The 25,342-nt window shown below is 36.1% G+C and overlaps 1 protein-coding gene across 10 annotated transcripts in view; it reads right to left on the reverse strand.

Annotated features, from left to right (window-relative positions):
- WAC (WW domain containing adaptor with coiled-coil) overlaps nt 1-25,342 on the reverse strand; it is a 93,448-nt gene that overhangs the window by 14,045 nt on the left and 54,061 nt on the right. For 7 of the 10 annotated variants that reach the window (XM_058436586.1, XM_032144464.2, XM_032144454.2 and 4 more), the window contains 4 exons: nt 19,148-19,263; nt 18,181-18,293; nt 12,996-13,304; nt 581-826 (listed from right to left, as the gene is read on the reverse strand). In XM_058436586.1, the coding sequence (XP_058292569.1) occupies nt 581-826; nt 12,996-13,304; nt 18,181-18,293; nt 19,148-19,263 (784 nt within the window). The remainder of the gene's footprint in view (nt 1-580; nt 827-12,995; nt 13,305-18,180; nt 18,294-19,147; nt 19,264-25,342) is intronic. The other 3 variants (XM_032144504.2, XM_058436588.1, XM_058436587.1) reach the window with 1 other exon arrangement.

Below are 25,342 nucleotides of genomic sequence, written 5' to 3' on the forward strand. Positions count from 1 at the left end.
CATACACATTAAGTACATAGAATGGCTTATCTGCAATAACTACCAGACACATAACAAGTATTGAAAAATATACACAAGATCCAAGCACCACTAACTCAATTATACTACCAACAGTCTTAAACTACAGTGGATATAAATTTCCAAACTCAAAAAAAAAAAAAAAAAAAAAAGTTCAACTATAAATTTCAGAAGAGGCCGGGCGCGGTGGCTCACACTTATAATCCCAGCACTTTGGGAGGACGAGGCGGGTGGATCACGAGGTCAGGAGATCGAGACCACGATGAAACCCCGTCTCTATTAAAAATACAAAAAATTAGCCGGGCGTGGTGGCAGGTGCCTGTAGTCCCAGCTACTCGGAGAGGCTGAGGCAGGAGAATGGTATGAACCCGGGAGGCGGAGCTTGCAGTGAGCCGAGATTGCGCCACTGCACTCCAGCCGGGGCGACAGAGCGAGACTCCGTCTCAAAAAAAAAAAAAATTTTCAAAAGAAAACAAAGACCATTCCTAAGTTGGGGATTTTACTACTTACACAACTTTGCACAATGCAAATAAATTTTTTAAAAACTGTTATGAAGATTTACCTTCATTTATTTTAGATATGTCCACATTAGAATTATTAAGCTGCAGCGTGGCTTGCAAAGCAGGAAGCAATTGTCTAAGAAGATTTGGGTCCTGAAGTAAGGGAGGTATTGGTGACTGTGGAATAGGAGAAACAGGGACCGCTGAAGCAGATGTTGGAGGTGCAGATGTGGGGTTCAGTCCAGAGGCAGAAGACGTGGAAGGAGTTGTGCAAGAATGTGATACGGATTTGTCTCCTGATGTAGATTCTAAATAAAAAGATAATAAGCCTGAAAAATTATTTGAATAGAGAAAATTGGAACAAACATCAAAAGAACACCTCTCATGTGCCAGGCACCTAGGTAATCTCATTTAACCCTTACACATTGGAGCGCACAGAGAATGCTCAGTAAACATTCAAGTGACTAGAATAATGATTTAGACATTTCTCACCCTATTTCATAGGTAACAAAGCTGAACAAGAAAGGTTAGATAACCTGAAGCCATAAAACCTGGTAAATCATACCCATATCTGATTTGAAAAGTACCAATCTGTCTACCAGCAATGCTACCTCAGAGACAATTATTTATTAACCACACATTCAAATAAGCTTCCATTAGGATAAAAGGACAATATAATTCTACAGGATTTAATTTATATCTCATGAAATAAGGTGAAAAAATGTTTATGGCCACAGTAACAACCTACCTCAATAAGACATTGGTCTTAATACAAATCAAGACAGGTACCAAGGTGGTTACACCCAGAATGGGCTAAAGATGTGATGAGAAGAGACTTTTATACTTAATAACTGAGTTTTGTAACTACATACTTCCCTTTTCTAATTCAATATATAAGGCAATGAGCTATTTGTTTCATTTTAAGATTATTAAAATTAAAAAGGACACTTTAATAGTAAAAACAACCCACCTCATAGTATTTAGAAATAAAGGATGTATAAAATATGCATGAAAAATTATTTGAAAGCTGTTGTTTCAATTATTTATATAGATTTAATGTAACTGTAATCAAAGCCCCAAGAGCACTGTTAATACTATTTGACAAGCTAGTAACATAAATCCTGAAGATTCCATATCCTAAAGAAAAAGAACACTGCCAGCAGGACATGCCCTGCCAAATATAAAAACTTACATTTAAAACAAAGCCAGTTAAAGGTAGACTGAACTTCTGTGTAGGCATTTAAGTCTTTAAAACTATTAGAGGAAAATGTAGAAAGGTATCCATAACACCAAGCAGATGTGTAAAGTTACAAAAAGCAAAACAATTATATTCAAAGTAGTGGTAATCAGACTAAAGAATTTCTATAAGTCAAAAAAGACAAACTGCCCAATAGAAAAATGTACAGAAGACATTATTTCAAAGAAGGAATTTGAATGCCTAGGAAATTCAGGAAAAGATGCTCAACTTCTTTCAGAATCAGGAAAATGTAAAATAAAGCGACATATCCCTTTATACTTACCATAACGCAAAAAGTTTAAAGTCAGACAATATCAAATGTTGGCAAAGAGTAATGAGAACATTTACTTAACATTTCTGATGGATAATAAATTGATATAACCACACTGGAAAGTAATTTGGCATTATTTAGAAAGTTGAAGACACAAACACTACATGACCCAGTAATTCTCCTTTAGGTACACACCCTCGGTGAAACTCAGATATATGTAAATTAGGAGAAATATTCAAAGACTATCACAACAGCACTCTGTTTGCTTTATTTTAGTACAAAACTAGAAACAACCTATTTCTTTAAGATTTTCAAGATCATATATACAGTACTACCAAGCTTATTGAAAACAGACTCCCCTATGAGTCTTTTTACACTACCATAATGGTCGAAAGAACTAGGGATAATAGCTCTCTAAAGTGTGGATCTCACAGCTGATTTAAGTACATTTCAAAAATGTGTTGATTAACCATGACGAACTCAGAAGGACTAAGATATTTTTATTTGCGTAAGGGTATACACTTTTAAAGGAGGGTGCTTGAATCCAGCAGACTGCCTATTATTTTCAGCTTTGCTGTTCTGGATTCATAGACAAGCATAAAGAAACTCGAATAAAACGATAAACGTTTTCCTTGCGAAAATTCTGCTGTCAGATGGATGTGGTGGCTCATGCCTATAATCCCAGCATTTTGCAAGGCTGAGATGGGTGACTGCTCGAGCCCAGGATTTCCAAGACCAGCCTAGGCAACATGGCAAAACCCTGTCTCTACTAAAAATACAAAAAATTAGCCAGTTGTGGTGGCCTGCGCCTGTGGTCCCAGCTACTCAGGAAGCTGAGGTGGGAGAATCACCTGAGCCACGAAGTCGTGGCTGCAGTAAGCCATGATTGAGCCACTGTAATCTATCCTGGGCAATGGGAGTGAGGCCCTGCCTAAAAAAACCAAAAAACAAAAAACTGCTGTCAGCTATTGTATTTTATGGGGCAATCAATTATAGAGTATATTAGCAGTATTCTCCAGATCACATCCCTCTCAAAGGTTCTTTCACACACAACTTGGGGGCATCCTGATTAATATTAATAATGAAATAAACTCTTTATATCTACTTACTGCATGAATTAAACTAGTATTAATATCCCCCTGAAATTATCCTCATTCTTTGTTATTTCTGTAAATTTTCTTCTGCTTTTAACAGAAACAAGTTGGAGAAGAAAGTGCAAGGTGTTTACAATTTTATTTGGTGCTACCAAATCTACGAGACATGAAATAATTAAAAATAAAAATTAAAAATCCCTCAGTGTTGCTCATCAAGCCAAACAAAAGGGAAAACACTCCAAAATAAAAAACAAATACACATCATCATTAACAAAAAATAACAACATCATCCTTAATTTCTGTTTATTTACCCCAAGGATAGACTTCTTTTGCAGTTTTGGGGAATTATAGTTGAGTAGTGTGGAAACCAGTTGATCCTACTTAGTATTTATGGGACTCTTGGGCAAGTGACATCTCTGAAGGCCAGAATTGCTCTATGAAAAGGTTTGATTTTATTAAACCTTTTAATAAAGGTATTAGTCCTCAACAGACTGCTCATCGGAATCAATTCTAAAGTTAAAAAACAAAACACATACCTGGGCTCCAAGCCACATCTACTGGGCATATCTAACAACTTGTAAAAGTTCTATGTGTGATTCTGGCACTACTTGCTGTTTATGCAAAAAGACTGGAGAACCTCCAAGGCTCCTTTTAAGTTTAAAAACAAAAGAAAAACATAAAGCAAAATTGAAAAAACATGGCACAATGTGGAGAACTGAAATGAATAAAGATACGATCAGGGACAGAAGCGAAATCTTTTATCCATAGAGGTCTTCAGCATGCTATATTTACACTTTTTTTATTGCTCCGCTCTCTCAACCAAAGACACACATACAAACGTCCTTCCAAAGCATGTTGCAAGTTATTCACATGTTTCTTATGTTACATGCCTCAATCTACATGTATAATACTAATAGCTGAGTTTAATAATCCAAACATAAAATGCCATTCTGAGAGGTAGTTTTACTTTTATCACTGAAATAGTATAAAAGGTAGAAGTTTTATATTTAAAGTGTTGGTTGGGTGCCCCTCCCCTTTGGTTTGGAGTGCCCTTACACAAATCTACCATATTACTCAGTATCTTCAATTACATAACATTTATTATCCCTCCTTTGTACTAGGAACATGAGCTTCCTCGGGAGAGGATTTGTGTTGTACCTTTTCTTTCCTGAGATACAGTCGTTCTCTGTCACCCAGGCTGCAGTGCAGTGGCATGATCCTGGCTCACTGCAATCTCTGCCTACCGGGTTCAAGTGATTCTCCTGCCTCAGCTGGGATTACAGGTGCGTGCCACCACACCCAGCGAATTTTTTTTTAGTAGAGATGGGATTTTACCATGTTGGCCAAGCTGGTATTGAACTCCTGGCCTCAACTCATCTGCTCATCTCGGCTTCCCAAAGTGCTGGGATTACAGGCATGAGCCACCATGCTGGGCCTTGTACTTTTCTCTGTAGCCCTTGTAGAAAACAGGACTCGGCACCAAAATGGCATCAACATACACTTGTTGCCTGGGTGCCAGTTAATGACAGCATTCTTCAATACAGGTAACAGGAGCATGTACACATGCATTCGCATTTAACTTCTAGGCCAATCATCTTTATTGGCCTCAAAACTGATAATGCTAAACAATAAAAAAAAAAAAACCTGATAATGCTGGGAAGGTAGGCCTTATGCTTCCACTGATGTAACAGTCAAAACGATCAATAGTTCATTTTATGCTATATTCATAAAGCTAAGTAACAAACACTATGTAGAGACAAATTTAACTTAAACTTATTTTAAATAATCTTATAAAAATAACTCAAACCACCTTTTGTAAACACAAAGGCAACAAAACTTTGGAATAAAAAAAAAAAAATCAGCATACTTTAGTATAGAAATAGATAATTTTTTTTTTTTTTGAGACGGAGTCTTGCTCTGTCACCCAGGCTGGAGTGCAGTGGCGCGATCTCAGCTCACTGCAAGCTCCGCCTCCTGGGTTCATGCCATTCTCCTGCCTCAGCCTCCCGAGTAGCTGGGACTACAGGCGTCTGCCACCTCGCCCAGCTAATTTTTTGTATTTTTAGTAGAGATGGGGTTTCACCGTGTTAGCCAGGATGGTCTCGATCTCCTGACCTCGTGATCCACCTGCCTTGGTCTCCCAAAGTGCTGGGATTACAGGCGTGAGCCACCGCACCTGGCCTACAAATACATAATTTTAATTAACAACTTCATTTGTCTGAAACCTTTTAGGCTAATTTGTTAGGATATGAGGCTAATATGCTTAATAACATGTTTTACATGTTTGCAACAAACTGAACATAAACAGAAAATCCACATCTTTGAAAACAGCTAAACACAAAGAATGAATTTACGTTAAGAATGTAGTGTTTCTCACTAAAAAGTCAGTTCAATGCATTCTTCTGCTCTTGGAGAGTATCAACCCTACTCTCATTGCTTCAATGCAAACTTTTCCAAGCATTAAGGAAACCTAGACTACTATAGATTAAGCTCGTCCAACCCATGGGCCACAGGCCACATGAGGCCTAGGATAGCTTTGAATGTGGCTCAAAACAAATTTGTAAACTTTCTTAAAACATGCAATTTTTTAAAAAGCTCATCAGCTATCATTAGTGTATTTTATGTGTGGACCAAGACAATTCTTCCTCTTCCAATGTGGCCCAGGGAAGCCAAAAGATTGGATACTCCTACTTTAAATGGTCTTTCAAAATCACTCTTTAGTAATGGAATAATATCTGGTTTTAGCTCTAGTGTTGACTTGTGTGTGCCTATGATCTTTCAAAGGATATTTTGTGATCTCTTCCTAAGCTATTTTAAACTTTCCTTCACTCTCCCATTTGACATTTCTGTGACTTGTTTATCTCTGACCAATTATTTGATATGTGCTGTAAATGTCACCCTTTGATTTTAAATTGTACGTATTTAAGAGACAAAACTTCTTAATGCTTTATAATTATAAATTATTCACTTGTATTTCCAAATTCTGCTGGGGCAGGGCAGCCTACTAAAGACTACAAGCATAAAAATCTGTTGCTATAAGCTCTTTCTAGGGTTTAAAATATTATCACTTCAACTCTTCTTATAGGTACCCTTGCAAACTACTGTAAAGAGCATAAACTAAAGTCAAACTTTATTTATTACCTATATTTTTCTGGCATGTCAAATCCTTTTCAATATACAGAAGATCTAAAATGATACTGGTAATAAGTTTACTTCTAATCATTACTTTGGTGTTGTGTTTTGACAGTTGCTCTAATACTGAGCAGGACATGGGAACACATGAAACTCAAATTACTGCTACAAAGGCAGCCTGCTTTATCTATTTTGTAATAGTCGTGTTACATGGGAAACAGCAGATTATGAAGAGGTATGTAAGTGTAGTAGGAAAAAACCATAAGGTGGGTAGGTGACAACACCTAAATCTGTGACTTTAATTTTTAAATTCATGAGTATTTTTACTCATATATCCTTCTAGAACTCAATGCATTTATAAATGTACATAAATATGCTGTTTTATGACAGAAAGTATCCTTTAACTTGTTTTATTCAACTGAGAAAATCTTCGTGTTAATACATACAAAAGAGAAGCAACTTCCAACAGATTTTGCTAAAGTGACATCCCATACTAGCAAGACCCACTTACACACTCCCACATACTGTGCTTCCCAACATTCAATTGTTGTCATTAGTCTCAAGAGTGAAAAATAACCTCCTAGTAATTTTCAGCATGCACTGGCAATCTTTTTCTTGCATTGTTTTTATCCTGGTAAAGTATACACAGCATCAAACTTACTATTTTAACTATTTTACAAGTATAATGCAGTGTCTTTAAGTACATCCACATTTCTGTGCAACTATCACCACTATACGTCTCCAGAACATTTTCATCTTCCCAAACAGAAACTTAACACCTACTCCCACCTCGGACACCACCACAGTCCCTGGTAATTACTATTCCAGTTTCTGTCTGTGTGAATTTGCCCATTCTAGGTACCCTTGTGTATGTGGAATCATAAAATATGTTCTGGCTTATTTCATGTAATATTCTCAAGGTTCATCCATGTTGTAGCATGTATGTAGCAGTTCATCCATGTTGTAGCATGTATCAGCCTTCACTCCCTTTCAAGGCTGAATATTGTATTGTTAGTCTATGTATCACGTCGTATCCTTTCATCTGCTGAACACTTGATTGTTTCTATCTAATGTTTGTCTGTTGTGAATTACCAGGAACACCTGCATGTAAGCACGTTCTGAGTCTCTGCTTTTCTTTTGGGTATATATCTAGAAATGGAATTGCCGGATCCTACGCATAATTCTATGTTTAACTTTCTGAAGAACTGCTGAACTGTATTCTAGAGTAGCTGCATCATTTTACATTCCCACCAACAATGTACAAGGGTTTCAATTTTTCCACACCCTCCAAAACACCTATTTCCATTTTTAATTATAATAGTCATCCTAATGGGTATTAAGTGGTATTTCATTATGGTTTTTGAATTGCATTTCCCTAATGACTAAGGAGATTGAGCATCTTTTCATGTGCTTACTGGCCACCAGAATATCTTCTTTGCAGAAATGTTTATTCGAGTCCTTTGCCCATTTATGAGCTGTGTTGTTTCACATGGTTGAGCTGGACTTCTACATATATTCATTCATCCCTTATCAACATACATTATTTACAAATATTTTCTTTTATTCTATGAATTGCATTTTCACTCCCTTTGATGTACAAGGTACATACATGATTTACAAATATTTTCTTTCATTCTATGAATTGCATTTTCACTCCCTTTGATGTACAAGGTTTTAATACTGATGAAGTCCAATGTGCCTATTTTTTTCTTTTGTTGCCTGTGCTCTGGTATCATATTTCAAGAAATCATGGCCAACTCCAATACCATTTAGATTTTGTTTTCTTCCAAGTGTCTTAGTGTTTTAGTTCTTAAATTTAGGTCTTTGATCCATTCTCAGTGAATTTTTGTATATGGTGCAACTACTCTTCTCTAATTTTCTGTTCATTGGATTGTCCACTGTTCTACTGGATTGTCTTTTTCATTCTGTTTTGTATGTATCTTTTTACGTATCTTTAATGTATCATGTTACACATGTTGCAAGTATTTTCTCCTGTCTGATACTTATCTTTCAACCTTTGTTTATTGTGCTTTTCATAAAGAAGTTTTAAATGTCTTATATGTGGTCAAATTTATTAATTTTTAAAAAGACAAATCCATTTTGGGTCTTGATGAAGACTTTCCTTACCCTCAAATTACAAACAATATTTCCTAATATTCTTTTTATCAGTTATTTCTTAAGTTGACTAAACCTAGTTAAATTTAATGACTAAGACTAAATTCCTACACTAATGTATTTGATTATTCAATAAATATTTGAATAACTATGGCCAATCTTTCTAACTTTTCATGAATATTTAGTAAGCCTAAAAATTATTTTAAAGCAAAGCAACTTAGTGCTGAAGTTGCCCCACTACCACTGCCAGTTAATGACCATCTACATCAGCTATAGAAGCCTAGCTTTAACACATACTGAAGTTTTTGAGTTCATTCAATTGTCATTTAGTCTACAGATAGCATAAAAACAGAAGGGAATTTTACTTCAAGTGACTGACTCACACCTCATATTAAAACGACTAGTCTGTCCTGTCCTTTACATATGGCACCAGCACATGAGTATGTGATTATTTACACATGTTCATACTGAGAGCTAGCTTGAGATTACTAAATAGGTCTAATTCTGTGGCTACTTTGTTTTGTTTTCAAATTTATCTCTGCTAATAATTCTAAATCACTAAATAAGGAACTTACTGAGTAAGGATATTAAACTCTCCTGACAACTTGGTCATAGCAAACAATAAGGACCCATGTTTCCTATTTTGTCATTTCACCAATCTAGAAGGGATAGCAGAGTTAGAGCAGGTTTAAAATGGCCATTGGAGTGCCAACTGATAAAACTCAATTTTATATTTTTTTGGTGTATCAGAGTTTCTCTATTTGTTATATGGTTGTCCAATAAAGTGATCATACATAGATGTTCAAATGTTACCCTAACAAACAAATATAGACCTAAATGGGGTCACCTCACTCCCTTGTTTATGGGGTCACCTCACTCCCTTGTTTCACTCTACCTAACATCAAGACTGTGTTCTCTGCAAAAATAAAGAGCTCTGCAGCTTTCTATACCCTTCTGACTACTCACGCAGGCACAAAACTTGAATTCACCTTAGGTTCTTTCTCTCAAATGACACATTGGCATCAAACAGATCTAAATCCATTGCTGGTATGCTTTAATCAGATGCACAACACATACACAAACTTCTTTTTCTCCAAATACTTTTTTAAACCATGAATAGTGCAAGTGTTCCCAACTCTCAACACCTTTTCTTATAGCATCCATCTACAACAAATATTTACACATACAACATGGATGCCTATACAACATCCATTACACACATGTAGTACAGTCACCCATCCAACACTTACACACTGTTGTATAGGCATCTACAACAAATATTTACACACTGCCTATTATCTGTCAAGCACTAGGAATAGAGCAGTGGTTAAGAAAGACAAAGACTCTGCTCTTGTACACAGCATCAACTACTGACATCTTTAGACACAGCTCAGCTATACTATTAGTGCTTAAGACCAGGCCAACCTGATTTGAACCATCAGCGCTTAATATAAATTATTTAACTGTTAAGAAAAACCTAAACAAGTAAAATCACTAATTTTAATCATCTTAATCATTTTAATCATCTACTGATGAGAAGAGTCAATAGAAAGCTTAATTTAAATAACATGGATGTCTCCGTTGAGAAAAAAAAAATGTCAAATGGACACTTCAGAAATATGGAGAACAATCCAAATGAACAATCTAAACAGACAAAATGGAAAACAGTCTGTAAAGATTAAAGTTGCTATAAAACTTAGATCTAAGGATGTAAGTCTTCAATTAACATACAAGGAGAAGTACTTGGAAAGGCTGCACAATTTCCCCTAAACAAACAGATAATTCCATGGTAGGTAATCGAGTTTCTTCCTACAAGTTTAAGAATACTATATATAAATTATGCACATGCTTGTGATTAGCAAACACACTTCGTGAAATTTAAACTCGAATCTACTGTCAGAAATTTTACATTATGAGCGTCCGAACTGACACAGATGTGCTGTATGTTATGTCTTTCATTACATTTGGTTTTGAGGAAAGAACAGGGTTGCGGAGAAGCGGCCTCTAACACCACATGTTTGAACTGGGGTAATGTTTAGGCTCTTCATTTCTAAGATAGAGATATTACCTTCCCTCAGTGTTGTTTTAAGGAATAAACTAAAATGAACATAAGACCATTAGCATCAAACTGCATGGAGGGAAAGGTTAGAAGGTGAACAAAGTACAAAATGCAGTAAAACATAATGTTGAGCCCTAAAGGGGATATAATCTAAGTGAAAAAACTGAAATTACAATGTTTAAGTGTTGTAACAAAAAAGTATTGGATTCAACAGGACAGCAATGAAAGAAAGAACATGTTCTATTTAGCAAAAGCTCAGGACAGGAAAGATAATGGCAAGTCCTAAGAAATGTCCAAGTTTGCAACAGATGAATTACAGAGAATTAAGAGTGCAACGGGTGGAGACCAAGCTAGTAAAACAGACTGCAACCATCCTGCCAAGTGCTTGCTATAATCTATAAGTATAGACTTTATCATTTGGATGTTTAAGAAACCACTAGAAGTTTTAAGCAAGGAGCTGACACAATTCAATTTAAATGGTATAATGATGCCACCGTTAAGCGGATAGACTGGGTAAGAAGACAATCAGGAGATTATTTCAAGAGAACCTGGCCAGGTACGGTGGCTCGCACCTGTAATCCCAGCACGTTGGGAGGCCAAGGCCAGAAGACTGCTTGAGGCCAAAAGTTTGAGACCAGTTGGAGCAATACAGTGATTTTTACAAATTAACAAACAGAGAGAGATGACCTGAATTTCAGTAAGTGAAATCTCCACAAAATATTTTTACAATTAAAAGAGAGAGAATCTGAATTTCAGTGAGTGCTAGGAGAAAGAGCCCAAGATTTGTCAATGGGTGGGTGGGTGAGAATGTTTAAGAATAAGGCAAAGTTAGGGAGAACAGTGCTGTTAATTACTGCGAATCTAAGAATAAATTGTGGGAAAGGGAGAATTTAGGGACACGTTGTATATGAGGATACGTAACAAATACTAAGAGTTTACAGAAGGTAAGTAGATATATAAGTCTGAACTAGAACTAAAGATTTGGTAGTCATAACAGTAACAAAATGACTACCAAGGAATATGGTGAACAAGAAAAAGAACCAAACAGGAAAAAAGGCCGAGATGCTGATATGTAAGAAGCAGGAAGGAACAGAAATAGGCAACTGAAGGAGGGTAGTATCACAAAAGCCAGAGAAAGAATTTCAAAAAGGAGTTAAAAAGTGTTAAATGTACAAAGGAGACATGGGATAAATACTTTCAAAGGGCCATCAGAATTTTAACTGACAAGGATTTTTTAAGTAAAATTTCCTGTGAGCAAATTGTCAAAATTATAGGAACTTAAGAAACCAAAATGTCCTATGGAAAATATATTAACTATAGCATTAATTCAGATTTCATCTCTCAATATTTCTCTTTGCAAATTTAATTCTGTCACAGGGTAAATCTGACATGTTATGTATGAATTTTGGTACAAACCATCTTTACCGAATTTGACATTTGGAACAAGCATTAATCTGACACATTATGTACTGTATGATATATATACTAAAGTATATGGTTGAATAACAAGGAAAATTCAAATAACATGCATAATACATATGTGTGTATTACATGCATATAACATGTAATAAGAAAATTTCAAATAAAATGTATTTATAGTTGAGTTTCTGCTCAACTATAAATATTAATCCATATTAATCTAGATTTTAAGGGAGCTACAAGTTCTTTTTTAGGATTCTTTAAAATCACACTGTAGTTCAAGGAGAGAGGAAATCAGAAACAAAAGAAATCCAACTATTTGAGCCCTCTGTCAACAAATTAAATCAATGTGAATTAATGTATCAAGCCTCTCCTAAACCCACAGGACATTTAAAAGCACATCAACACTTACTAATGGTCTGCTAATGGATCTACCTGTGACAATTTATTTACTGCGTTTTAATTTCCTTAGATTCTTAAAACATACTATGAAGTACAAGTTTCAGATTGTGAATGGTCTATGCAAATTTCATCACATTGCTTATGTTGTGTCACACCTTCCAAGTAGCTGTTCTTAAGTTTTTCTGTAACTTTTTAAACATGCTATGATTATTGACACTGAGTTGGATAAACGCAATTTGGGTTGCAATGTTTAACTTCCACTCTTCAGACTTAAGGTCCAATTCAGACATTAACACTCCTTATCCTATGGCCCACAACTTAATTTTCTAATCGCAAACTGAAACCAATAATGAAATGTTATACAGACATTAGTTTTAAAATATCTCTATTCATATTAAGTATTAAGAGAAAACTGAGACGATTTATAAACTGTCAAGACAATGATCACAAAAACAGAAAATTGAAGAGACAGTTTTGACTTTAACAAATTACTTAAACCATTATTGTTATAAATTAAGCACCTGACTTAATTCAGAGGCAAGAAACAGTACTGAGGCTGGATAATTATAAATTAAAGAAAAAAGCTAAATATTGCTAACTCTACACCTAACTCTATACAAAAACATTCTAAAAGACTTTTTAAAAAATTTATAATTCAGAGCCAAAGGAAATAATGTAATATATAAGAAACTTAGAAGAAACTTAGAAACTATAGTTCAACGTGCAGCATCTAGTAATAATGGCATACCTTTTCTTTCTGTTTTCTGTGCAGGGACAGAAGATGTGGGTGTAGGCAGTTTTGATAAAGTAGATGCTCCATTAGCATCAAATGATTTCTTTGGCTGGTGATCAGACTGTAGCGTAAATGGACTAGAAGGAACAGTGCTTGGGGTAGCAGTTGGATGAACCACTGGTTTGATGGGGTGCTGTACTGGCGCAGAACTACTGTGAGTCTCTGCTCTTGGCAGTCTGTAGTCTCTGTCATTGTGTCTGCTTGTTTGAGACAAAATATTCTGTGGGAGCAAACTACTGGCATCACTGGAATGCTTGTCTTCCACTTTAGTTCACAGTTCGAAAAAACAGATGTTGGAATGACAGAAGGGGGAAGAAAAAAGATTACATTAGAATCCTACCTTTAACATCAGCTAATTTAGCAACATACTTGTACTTACATATTCTTTTATAAAACTGCAAACCCAGTTAGTGTCTGCAGTTTTACCACTGGCATGTAAATATGCAATACTGGAAGAGGAGGAGTTTTTGCTCAACTATAAATATTCATCTATACTCATATTTCAAGGGTGCTACATATTTTTTAAGGATTCCTTAGAATCACACTGTAGTTCAAACAAAACATAAAAAAAAAACACCAAAAAAATCAACATATGGAGTCATAGTATCATCTCATAAAATTTTTAAAAATGTTTTAAAAGCAGAGAAAGTAAATGCTTCATTCTTTTACACTGTGGGTCATAGATTTTAATAACTGAATTATTCACAGTGGTTCAACTGCAAAGGAATATTAGGCTTTATTAGCCTGGTCTTTCTGAATATTAAGTTAGCTATAATTAGTTGCCTCTAAAGCAGTTTATACGAAGGCTTAAATGAAATCATTTTAAGATGACTGAAGTTATGATGAACTGTGAACACAGTAAGTAAAGCAATCTGTAGTATTTTTAATATTACAAATACTAGAGAGTTAATAAAATCATGATGCATAATGCTATCTGAAAACAGAAGTCCAACACCTGCAGCATAGTCAGAACAATCTACTTATCATTAGGTGTATTAAAAACAAATCCTCTTTCAATTTAAAGCCACAAGAATACTTTAAGCTCAGAAATACTGAAAACAGTTTAAAATCTATCAATTTAAATTCTAACACCATGATTCCACAAAACAGTACAAAAGAACGAAAATTTCAACTACTGTGTTGAAGTTCATTCAAAGTGTCCAATCTAAATTACAATATTCCCAACAATAACTAAATAATTAAAATAACCTCCAAGGAGAGAAATGACCTAAAATCCAAGCGTGTGATGCACAATAATTTTACTAAAGGATGCCCTCTCTGTTGATTATTGTATTGTTTTTTCCAATTCACAGCTCCTCCAATTGTAAGGACTAAGACAAAACAACGAAGGAGGAACATTCAAACTAGAAGTCAGTTTCAAACTTGTCAGTACACAACCACTACATGGTACACCACAACAAAACGTACTGGAATACCACCCAAAAAGTCAATCGCATCAAAGCACAGGGTCTTTTGACAATGACTTACTATATAAAATTCAGTGTTATAAATGATACAATATAAAAATCTACAAAAATGAACAGAATACAAACATCTGTTGTATGACAGTAATATATAAGTAAGCTATCAACTTGCATGAACATAAAATTAAAAAAAATTTTATTCTACAGTTTCTGCCTGCAATGAGGATTACTACTAAGACAGAAACCTTTAGAGACAGACATAACAGGAATATCATGCCCAACCCTGTATATAATTTTTATTTCCTCAACAAAGAAAACTTCCTTTCAGTTCTATATTGCTAGTCAAAATGTATCAAGCGTATGTACTCCAATGAAAATTAAGGATGATACTTCTAACATTTTTGAGTTAAAAAAACAAAAAGGACAAAAGCATTACAGGAAGAGGGGACGCTATAGCTGTAATAGCTTTCTATACTTACAACTCTAGATAAATACGGTTAAAGCAGTGCCTATTTGCCACCCTCCCAGACGGTGGTGCTTTGCTTTTCCTGACTGGAGAGAGGGGAGGTATGCTACTGGCATCTAGTGAGGAGAGGCCAGTTATGGTGCTCAACAACCTACAAAACAGGAAAGCCTTCCATAATAAACAATTACTTCACCCAAAATGTCATTAGTGCTTCTGTTGAGAAACCCTAAGTAAGGTTTCTCTAAACATACAGCCATCAACATATAAAGCACAGGTTTGCAAAAATAAAAATTAGTAGCAGTTACAAGCAAATTAAAAATCTTATCCATATAATTTTCAGTATCAAGTTGTGGAGAATATTAACATTTGATAAAGTATTTTATTTATTTTATTTTATTTTTTGAGAGTGTCTCACTCTGTCACCCAAGCTGGAGTGCAACGGCATGAATCTCACCTCACTGAAACCTCTGCCTGCCTCAGCCTCCCAAGTGGCTCGGATTATAGGCGCGCACCACCAACGCCCAGCTTATTTTTGTATTTTTAGTAGATACGGGGTTTCGCCACATTGGCCGGGCTAGTCTCAAACTCTTGACCTCAGATGATCCACCCGCCTCGGCCTCCCAAAGTGCTGGGATTACAGGCGTGAGCCACTGTGCCTGGCCTTTGTTACAATATTTTAGTGCTTTACAAACAATGTATTGCAAAAAAAAACAAAAACAAAAATCTCATTAAAACCGACTTTATCTCTTTACATGTAAAAATCTTCCGAATCCTCCCCCCTCTGCCATCCCCTAAAGTTCTTTTATTGGTAGTCAAAAACAAGCTTTAAGCCATACTCTACACAAACACCAATACACTGAAACACAAGGCAACACTCTGCCAGTATGTTTTGGATAGACTAAGTTAAACATTTGAATGGCTTATTCACTTTATTACTAAGTTGACCAATATTTTAAAAAAGCAACAACACAGCTAAGGTTCTTTCTCAGACATTACCTAAACTAAAAAAAAAGTGTGATACATGACTACATTTCAACACAAGCACAGACACAATGACTCATCATTTGCCTATCTAGGAATTTAACTGAAGGCAGTAATCAGAGAAGTGGACAGATATGAAATCATAATCTTGTTTATAGTAGGAAAAGGCTGAAAACCTCCCAAGTATTAATTGATAGGGGATTATTTATCAATGAAGGTATACCTATGCAATCAATATAACAAATGCAGAATTATAAACAGACATAAAAACATATTCCTGATACATTACTGAAGAACAGGTAAAAAACAGTAACACAGAATCCCATTTTTCAAACACATACATATGTAATTTGTATAAACATTTACATGCATACAGAAAAAAAAGCATATATTCCAAAATGTTCTGGGGTCATGGAATTTAAAAATTTTACCTATTTACGAATATGTCCTACTTTTGAAATCATGAAGAAAAACAAGTTAAAAAGTTATTTTTATACTTATCTATCACTCATCACTCATTTTCTTTTTTTTTTTGGAGACAGAGTGTTGCTATGTTGCCCAGGCTGGAGTACAGTGGCGCAATCTCAGCTCACAGCAACCTCCACCTCCTGGGTTCAAGCAAATTCTCCTGCCTCAGCCTCCTGAGTGGCTGGGATTACAGGCATGCACCACCACACCTAGCTAATTTTTGTATTTTAGTAGAGACGGGGTTTCACCATGTTGGCCAGGATGGGCTCGATCTCTTGACTTCGTGATCCGCCTGCCTAGGCCTCCCAAAGTGCTGGGATTACAGGTGTGAGCCATCGCGCCCAGCCGTCTGTCATTCATTTTCTATGCATCCCCTCCCCTGCAATTTGTTCAAAAAACCCACAAGCTGGGTGCAACTTGTTTCTGTCTAGAGGAAAACCTCTGTCTCATTTTTAATTGTTTGACAAACGTCAGTTAATTAAGATATAAAAAGAAACGGGACTAGAATCTAATTCTTCCATCTCAAAATTCAATGTTCTTTAATATGCCAACTTTAGTACTTTATACCATTAAAAAATTACATACAATTTCACTGATTTAAAAATTTAATATTTAACACTTAATCCTGCAGATGTTACTGTTTCATCTTAAATATTTTCTCCCATCAAAAACTCAATAATCCCTTCTAAGACCAAACACACCCCCAACTTTTTGAAATTCTTCTCAAAATTGCAAAAGGAACCCAAGAAGTCTATGTGACAGTTAAATTTTTTTTTTTTTTTTTTTGAGACAGAGTCTGACTCTGTTGCCAGGCTAGAGTGCAGTGGCAAGATCATAGCCAAACTCCAAAGCTCAAGTCATCTTCTTGCCTCAGCCTCCCAAGCGGCTGGGACTACAGCTGGGTGGTTAATTTTTAATTCTGTGGACACTGGGTCTTGCCATGTTGCACAGGTCGGTCTCAAACTCCTGGCCTCAAGCCATCCTCCTGCCTCAGCCTCCCAAAGGGCTGGGATTGCAGCAGGCATGAGCCACGGCACCCGGAGTAAATTTTATTCAAGGTAAGGGATGCCAGTGGAAATAGAGTACCTTTAATAAAGCTTCAAATTTGGAGAATGAATTACAAAACAAATGTATGTTATACAAAATTGTCCCACTAGCACAAAATTTGGCCTCAGAAGAACACTGAAGTATGCCCACGGTTTGATTTATAGATGAAGAGCAACTTAGAACAAAAAGGTGTAAGTTTTCTAGTAGACATTTTAAAATTGTGTGGAAATTCAAAATAGAGATGTTACATAGATCTATGATCATAGTGAAATTAGTTTCTAAATACAAGGATAAACAAGTTACTCACTGGTAACACACACACACAAAAAAGTAGCTATTCTAGTGTCACTGTGTGTGATTATGATTCAATTATTAGACTAAAACCCAGTGAGATTTGTGTCCAGTTTAACAGGACACAACTTAAGGGCAGGCAGGTAGGGTGGGAGAGGAAGCTCCTGTCTGGGGGGATCAGGGGAAACCAATCCAAAACAAAATTTTACTGTTTGCAATTCAACTCCATTATAGCCATAATGTGTAGTGGGAAACACATACGTGTACTACTCAACCGTGTCTCTTTTCTCCTTTCAGGGACCAAAATGGTGGAGGGTAGTGGATAATAAATCCAACAGAAAAGAATCTCCATATGTTTCTATTTATTTTAATTTACATATGTAGATGGCAATGGATATAGATTTGAAAAATAAATACGAGTAAGTCAAACATACATTTCAAAGAAAAAAAAATTAATACTTACTTCCACTGGCAAACCCACTAGTGGCTGTTGCTTGCATCACCTCTCTTCTGTAATCCCTATCTTTTGGGAAGCTGTTGACTGCCATCTTGTTTGCTTCTTTTTGTCTCTGTTCTCTAAAAATAAAAAAAAAGATAAACACATAAAAATTACATTAAGGGCATGAGTTTCCATAATAAACAGCTCTGGCCAAATGCCTAACAAATGGTATATAGAAAACAAAAGGAGTGAACGTGGTCATAATTTAACTGGTGTGGGAGATGGAACGTAGCAAACAGAACACTAATGTGTCTCACTAATGGCAAAACTATACCAATTATCATACCACTAACGCCATAACCAAAGCTCAGCAATTTTAATTCTACATGTGAATGAAACATTATGGCCTTATTAAACTATTAAAATTTCCATCAAAATTAAAGATGCATAAATGTAGGTAAGTATTTTATTAACTATACTGACTATTCAAAAGGCCTTTGTGGACGGCTGCCTATCTATCCTAGATTTTTGTGTTTTTTTTTGGAGATAGCATCTTGCTCTGTTGCTCAGGTTAGAGTGCAGTGGCACCATGATGGCTCACTGCAGCTTTGGCCTCTCAGGCTCAAGCCATCCTCCCACCTCAGCCTCCTTAGTAGCTGGGACTACAAATGCATGCTACCACTCAGAGCTAACTTTTTGCAGAGGCAGGGTCTCACTATGTTGCCAGGGCTGGCCTCAAACTCCTGGGCTCAAGTAATCCTCCCAAAATTCTGGGATTATAGGCATGAGCCACTGCACCTGGCCAGGTTTTTTGTTTTTAAAAGTAAAGACAAACTATGGAAAACATGAAGGGGCAACCAACCACTGCAACTAAAAAGTGTAGATGGGCAGCACTATAAAAAAGCTAAATTAGAATGTTTAATGCTGTAAGATGTTAACCTGTAGAACCAAGCTAGAGAAATAATGTTTAATTAGATTAAAAGCTAATTACCTTTCAAGCCACTCTTTTGGTTTTTCCCATTGTGAAACTTCTGTTCGACAATTGTAGTAGTACTTTTTCCCAGAAGAGCTAATATGCTCAGACCAGTCATCTGCAGAATCATAAGGCTTAAAAATATATTTTTTACAATTAGAAAATGTTAATACTATTTAATCACATGAAATATCAAGAACATCAAAACACACATACAGGAAAACACTTATGAGATAAACGTACTCTGAACCAGAATGCAATTATCTGTGTAAGTATTCATAAGACTTTAGTTTATGAAAGTCTTCAAAGACAAAAGAACTTTATAAAATATCAAAATTAAGCAGAATAAAAATTAGATCGTTAGGCACAGAAAGAAAACTGTGAAATTGACATCACCTTGATTTTAGAAAGCATGACAAAATCTCCCACCGCAATTTTAATTGTTGAAATCCAGTAACATGGGGGTGAGGAATGCACTCTCAACTAGATGATGGCATGAAATCATCAGTTCTAAATTCTAAGGCACAATAGTAATTATATATGGTATAAAAGAGAACAATCTTGCCTGTATTAACTGTTACTCAGTGAAAAAAGGAACCAAAGTATGTAAACATAAACAGCTAATTAAAAGCTGTAAGTTCGTTTCACCTTCAAAATGGACAAGACGGATCAAGTACACATAACTAGAAGCTTGTTCTCATGTAATATACAGGATTAGCAGTATCACTCATTTTCCCATAACTAAAAATGGTCTTTCAAAAATTCTCAGGTACAGTCTCTTCCAGGTACTTTTACAGGCAATGTAACATCATAACGAAATTAGAAAGATCTGAAAAGTCTAGTTTCCACTAAACGAATCTCACAAAGATTAGTTAAGTGTCTGACTGCCCCCAGGAAATCTAGTAGAATCTCAAGTATCCTGGTTGAATTCCTTAATTATTTTTTCAAAGGAGCTTACTGAAATAACTGATTGTATTTTGTTAAATAGCTAGAAAAGAGGATTTTGAGTGTTCCCAACACAAATAAATGTTTGAGATGACAGACACGCAAATTACTCATTTGAACATTATAAAAATATACTGTATGTATCGAAACATCACTATGTACCTCATCAATATGTAGAATTGTCAATTTAGAAAAATTAAAAAATATTTGAAAAAATTAAACCACTTAAAAAAATGAAATAATGTACTGTACTATCACAGTCTATCCTTCCGGGTTCACTGTATCATGACACAATCTTCAAGCTTGAGGAAATGAAGTCTTATTCACTGCCTTACCCTTGGCCCAGCTTTAACAACTAGGGAACAAGCTGAGAGAACTTATGAGTTGTCTATAGGTCACAAAACTAATTAGTGGTTTATCAAAGGACAAAAAACTGGTTTCCAAATGCCTATTATTTCCACTAAATTAACACCAATTCTGGAAATTCCCCTAATAATTCTGAAGGCAGTTGGAAAAAGATCACAGACTCTGCCATGTATTTATATGCTCAGGTTTACATCCCAAAATAATGAGGGTGGCAAAGCAGCCCTGTGCCCTCTCACCTCAAAAAGCAATAGAGAGTTAATTCTCAATCCCACTAGCTTCCAGAAGCCTACAATCAAGTGTTAGGAACCCAATCACAAAGGGCCAAATTCAGAAAGTTCTTCTCTACCACCTACTCCTCCCTATACATAAATTATTATGCAACTGATCCCTTCTACAGATGTTATCTGGAAGACTTGGTTTGCTTTGCCAAGTGGTCATGGGGAATTACTGAATTGAAGAGGTAGAATGAGATTTGAGACTAGTGGACAGAGGACATCAGACGTCAGTATGGTCTAGGCCAGTGCTCTTCCAAGTGATGGTTTGCCAACTTATCCTGGAGGAAATAAGGAGTTTGCATTTGAATACATAAACATACTGTTTCTTTCACAGAAGTTGTGCTTTAAGAAAAAAAAAAAAGTCAGCTGAACTAAACATTCTATTTAAGTGATTAACATTCTGGCACAACCTCCAGGACAGAAAGTTCACAAACCCGAGCACTGGTCTACCACACTACATTGATTTTGCCTATCAAATTCTAGATTAGTTCAAGCTGATGCCTTACACTTAACAAAATTCCAGAGTAGAGCATACATTCACATACCAATAACTTTATTTTCTCCACCCCACTGCCATCCTCAAGGGATTAAGGAAAAAGAAACCCTTCAAATTATGGGATAATTTTTACAATGCCGATGTGCAATAGCAGGTGTCAAATTTCTTGACTTTACAAAAATAATAACTAATACTGAGAACTTAAACAAAAGGCCTGCAAACATTTAAAGTTTTCTAGATTTGGCCTGGGATGGCTGCCAACATATGCTCTAAAGCAGCTCTCCAAGTGTTATCCAGGAAACCTTGGGGAACCCCAACAGCCTTTCACAAGACCAAAACTATTTTCATAATAATACTAACATGATTATTTTTTTCTTCCTCATTTTACCACAAGCATATACTGAAGTTTACCCAGAGGGTCAACAAAACACTGAATGTATCGTAACAGACTGAATGCAGACGCAGATATGAAGTTATGAAATTCTAAGTGTCTTTTTCTATTAAGTAAAACATTACCAAGATGTTCAATGTCTTTCTAAAAAATTACTTCTCATAAAGATGTTACATATGTTACCATATAATGGGTTTACAATTGGTATTTTAAATGAAATGAATAATTTCCCAGTTTTAATTTTTAATATGGTAGATATTGATGAGACTCAAACTTTTTCTTTCCTTTCCGTTCTTCCCTGAGATGAGGTCTTGTTATACTGCCCAGGCTGGTTTCCAACTCCTGGGCTCAAGTGAGCCTCCTCAGTCTCCTGAGTAGCCAGGACTACAGGTGGCAAGCACCTCGCCTGGCTCAAGACTCAAAAGCTCCAAAGTATGCAGATGATACTTAGTTGATAACAAGAGGAGCTGGAATATGAATGCAAACTCACACGGGATTGAACTTAAGCAGATTCCAGCAAATCAAGATTGGCATAGAATATTTAGAAGGGAAAATCTCAATTACAGTGTCTTTAAATAAAAATAAGCAACATTTTTTTCCCTAATTCAGAGCCCCTTTTGAAAAATCAAATATGCACGACTAATCTAAAATAGTCTACAAGTCATACCATGATTTTTTATTTTACCTTTTATTATTATTATTATTATTATTATTGAGACAGGGTCTTGCTGTCGGCCAGGCTGGAGGTGCAGTGGCGCAACCATAGCTCAATGCAGCAGCCTCAACCTTCTGGGCTGAAGCAATCCTCTGCTTCAGCCTTCCAAGTAGTTGGGACCACAGGAACACACCACCACACTTAGCTATTTTTTTTTTATTTTTATTTTTTTGTAGAGACAGGCGCTTACTGTGTTGCCCAGGCTGGTTTTAAACTCCAAGCCTCAAGTGATCCTCCTGCCTTGGCATTCCAAAGTGCTGGGATTATAGTTGTGAGCCACTGCGCCCAACATTCCCATGATTTTTGTGTGAAGGAGGCATTCACCAAGCTTTTCCTAATCTTTACCATAAGCCAGGCTCTGTGGTAAACACCCCACAATAAATGTTTATCACAGGACTTAGCAGGGAAGTACATTAAATGTTAACGCCTTAATCTGATACTGAAAATAAAAGATAATTTCAACTTGGCTTTTAACAGTTAACTTGATTTTAAAAAAATCACTCACATACCCAAATATCTGTGTAGATAATTCTAAAGCCAACTTTTCAGGTAAGATTAAATTTACAGTTTGTAAAGGCTGTTTGTGTCATTCCCACTAGGTACATTATAATGCAAAAGACCACTACTTATGTACCTACAGGTGAAACCTAGAGAAACCAGAACGCGGATTCCAGAAACACAAAACATTTTATCTATTCTAGTAATGGTCTTCAACTTTCACTCACATAATTAAGTTCCCTGACACCCTTATGATTTGAATCATTCAAGCTTATCTGATGCCCATTATTTATTCTTTCTGACTTCACTGGGTTAAACCCACTGCTGTAAAATCCTAATAATCAAAATTTGTCTTCCTTGAATGAGGTGTTTTGTTTGCTTTTGTTTTACAAAAAAAAAAAAAAAAAAAAAAAATGCCCACAACAGCTGCTGCTGTCCTAAGGGTACACAAATAGCAAATCTAAACTGTCAATGACAAGTGGAACTTTAGGTTAGTGTTACTTTGTAAAGTAATAGACTGTTTTCCAGGAAAACAGGCAGATTCATTCTAAAATCCTGAATATACATCTCACTGAAAATGATTTGCTTCCCCTTCTCCCCACTTGGCCTCATCCTCCCTTCCCTACTTGAAGAAAAAAAAAGAAAGGAAAAAGAAAATGACCCATCACAAATAGTTTGACAACAGCACGCGTGAAGGCTTAGCGAGCTGTTTTCTCAGTCCCAATCCCACCCTTTGATAGTCCGCTCTGTGATGCTAGAGCTGGGACAGTGCAAATTACTCTCTATTTAGCCAGGTGGCTTCCTTCCTGTCAGAAGCATTAGACGAATGAAACGCAGGAGAAAGGAGCAGCCACAGTTGTTACCAGCTCTGGGCTACCATCCCACCACTAGAACTAGCTTCACCATACCCTTAGAGATATTACTACCAGCTCTGTGGAGCTCCTCCTCTACACTATTAGGTTCTAAAACCCCAAATTCATCCTGTTGTTCAACAGCCCTGAGTGGTGATTACTATATGTGTTACTTCAGGGTTCCTTTGTTTTTTTTTCAGTATCTGCTTAACCAATCCCATATATTAAATTCTGTGTTAAAACAACTAACATGATTTTCTTTTCTTTTTTTGAGCAGTCTTGCTCTGTCACCCAGGCTGGAATGCAATAGGGTGATCTTGGCTCACTGCAACCTCTGCCTCCCAGGTTCAAGTAATTCTCCTGCCTCAGCCTCCCAAGTAGCTGGGATTACAGGTGCTTGCCACCATGCCAGGATAACTTTTCTTTTTTTAGTAGAGATGGGGTTTCACCATCTTGGCCTCAAGTGATCCACCTGCCTTGGCCTCCCAAGTGCTAGGATTACAGGAACGAGCCACTGTGCCTGGCCACTAGTGAAGTGCCTGGCCAACAGTATAATTTTCTAAATGAACACTAATACTATCTATTTTTATCCAAATATTATCCTAATGTCTCAATTTTCTATAGAAATGTACTATCCACACTGCTTCAACAAGAAACAAAAATAAAATCTGAAGGTCTTTCAACATCAATTAAGACATGATGATCACTCAAATACTCAAAGCAAAATCAGCTGGACTCAACCTACACCTTTGTTGGCCTTCTCATTGTTTGTTCTTTCCTATGACGTATTTTCCACACTGCTGAGATAATTTTTTAAATTGCAAATATGATGTTATTTTACTGATTATATCCTTCAATACCTCTCCACTGCCTTATATATGTATAATTAATATTCCTTGGCATGACATAGAACTTATGATATGCCTCCCACTTACCTCTGTAACTTTAGCTCCTGCCATTTTTCCATACTGTCAAAATTCCAGCAGTTCTCTAACTGTGCTACACTATTTTACACTTCTACATCGTTGCAAGCTCTATTCCTTTGTATGCTATGAAGTCCAGAGCTCTTTTACTGCCTAAGTTTTAGTCAGCCTGCTGGGAAGCATTAGTTATACTTTACTATCTTCCTCACCCAAGCTGGGAGTCCTGTGTTGAGCGCCCTCCAAAGCAACTTTAACAGGCACTGTTTGTTTACTTTTCTGTCTCTACCACAGGTCCCAGAATTCCTTTAAGATGGGCCACATTCTATATACATGCAGCTTAGCATATGCCTGGTGAATTAAAACCTTATTAATTTTTTGCCGAATTAAAAATTTCATTTAAACCTATGACTTAAAATTCAAAATAAGTAAGTTATTTCATTAAACTGAACTTCTGAAAATATTTAAAAATCCCTCATTGGGTTTCACACCCTTGTGGACAGGTAAGTGTATATCCCTAGTGTCTGGGAGAGTGTGTAAGACACAGTAGATAATAAATATATCCTATAAGGAGTTTATACACTATGGAAAGAAAGTAAGCTTAACTTAGACCACTTTAAAGAAGTTTCAGCCTAAAGTTCTTTTTATCTCAGGTATCACAACGGAAAAACATTGCTTTGTACAGGAATCCTAATTAAGTAATACCAAAGATACTATCTTCTGACAACGCTCAGTTCCATTAATAAGCTTGGCTCA

Source organism: Hylobates moloch, unplaced genomic scaffold, assembly GCF_009828535.3.
Source record: "Hylobates moloch isolate HMO894 unplaced genomic scaffold, HMol_V3 SCAFFOLD_3, whole genome shotgun sequence".
Lineage (NCBI taxonomy): Eukaryota > Metazoa > Chordata > Mammalia > Primates > Hylobatidae > Hylobates > Hylobates moloch.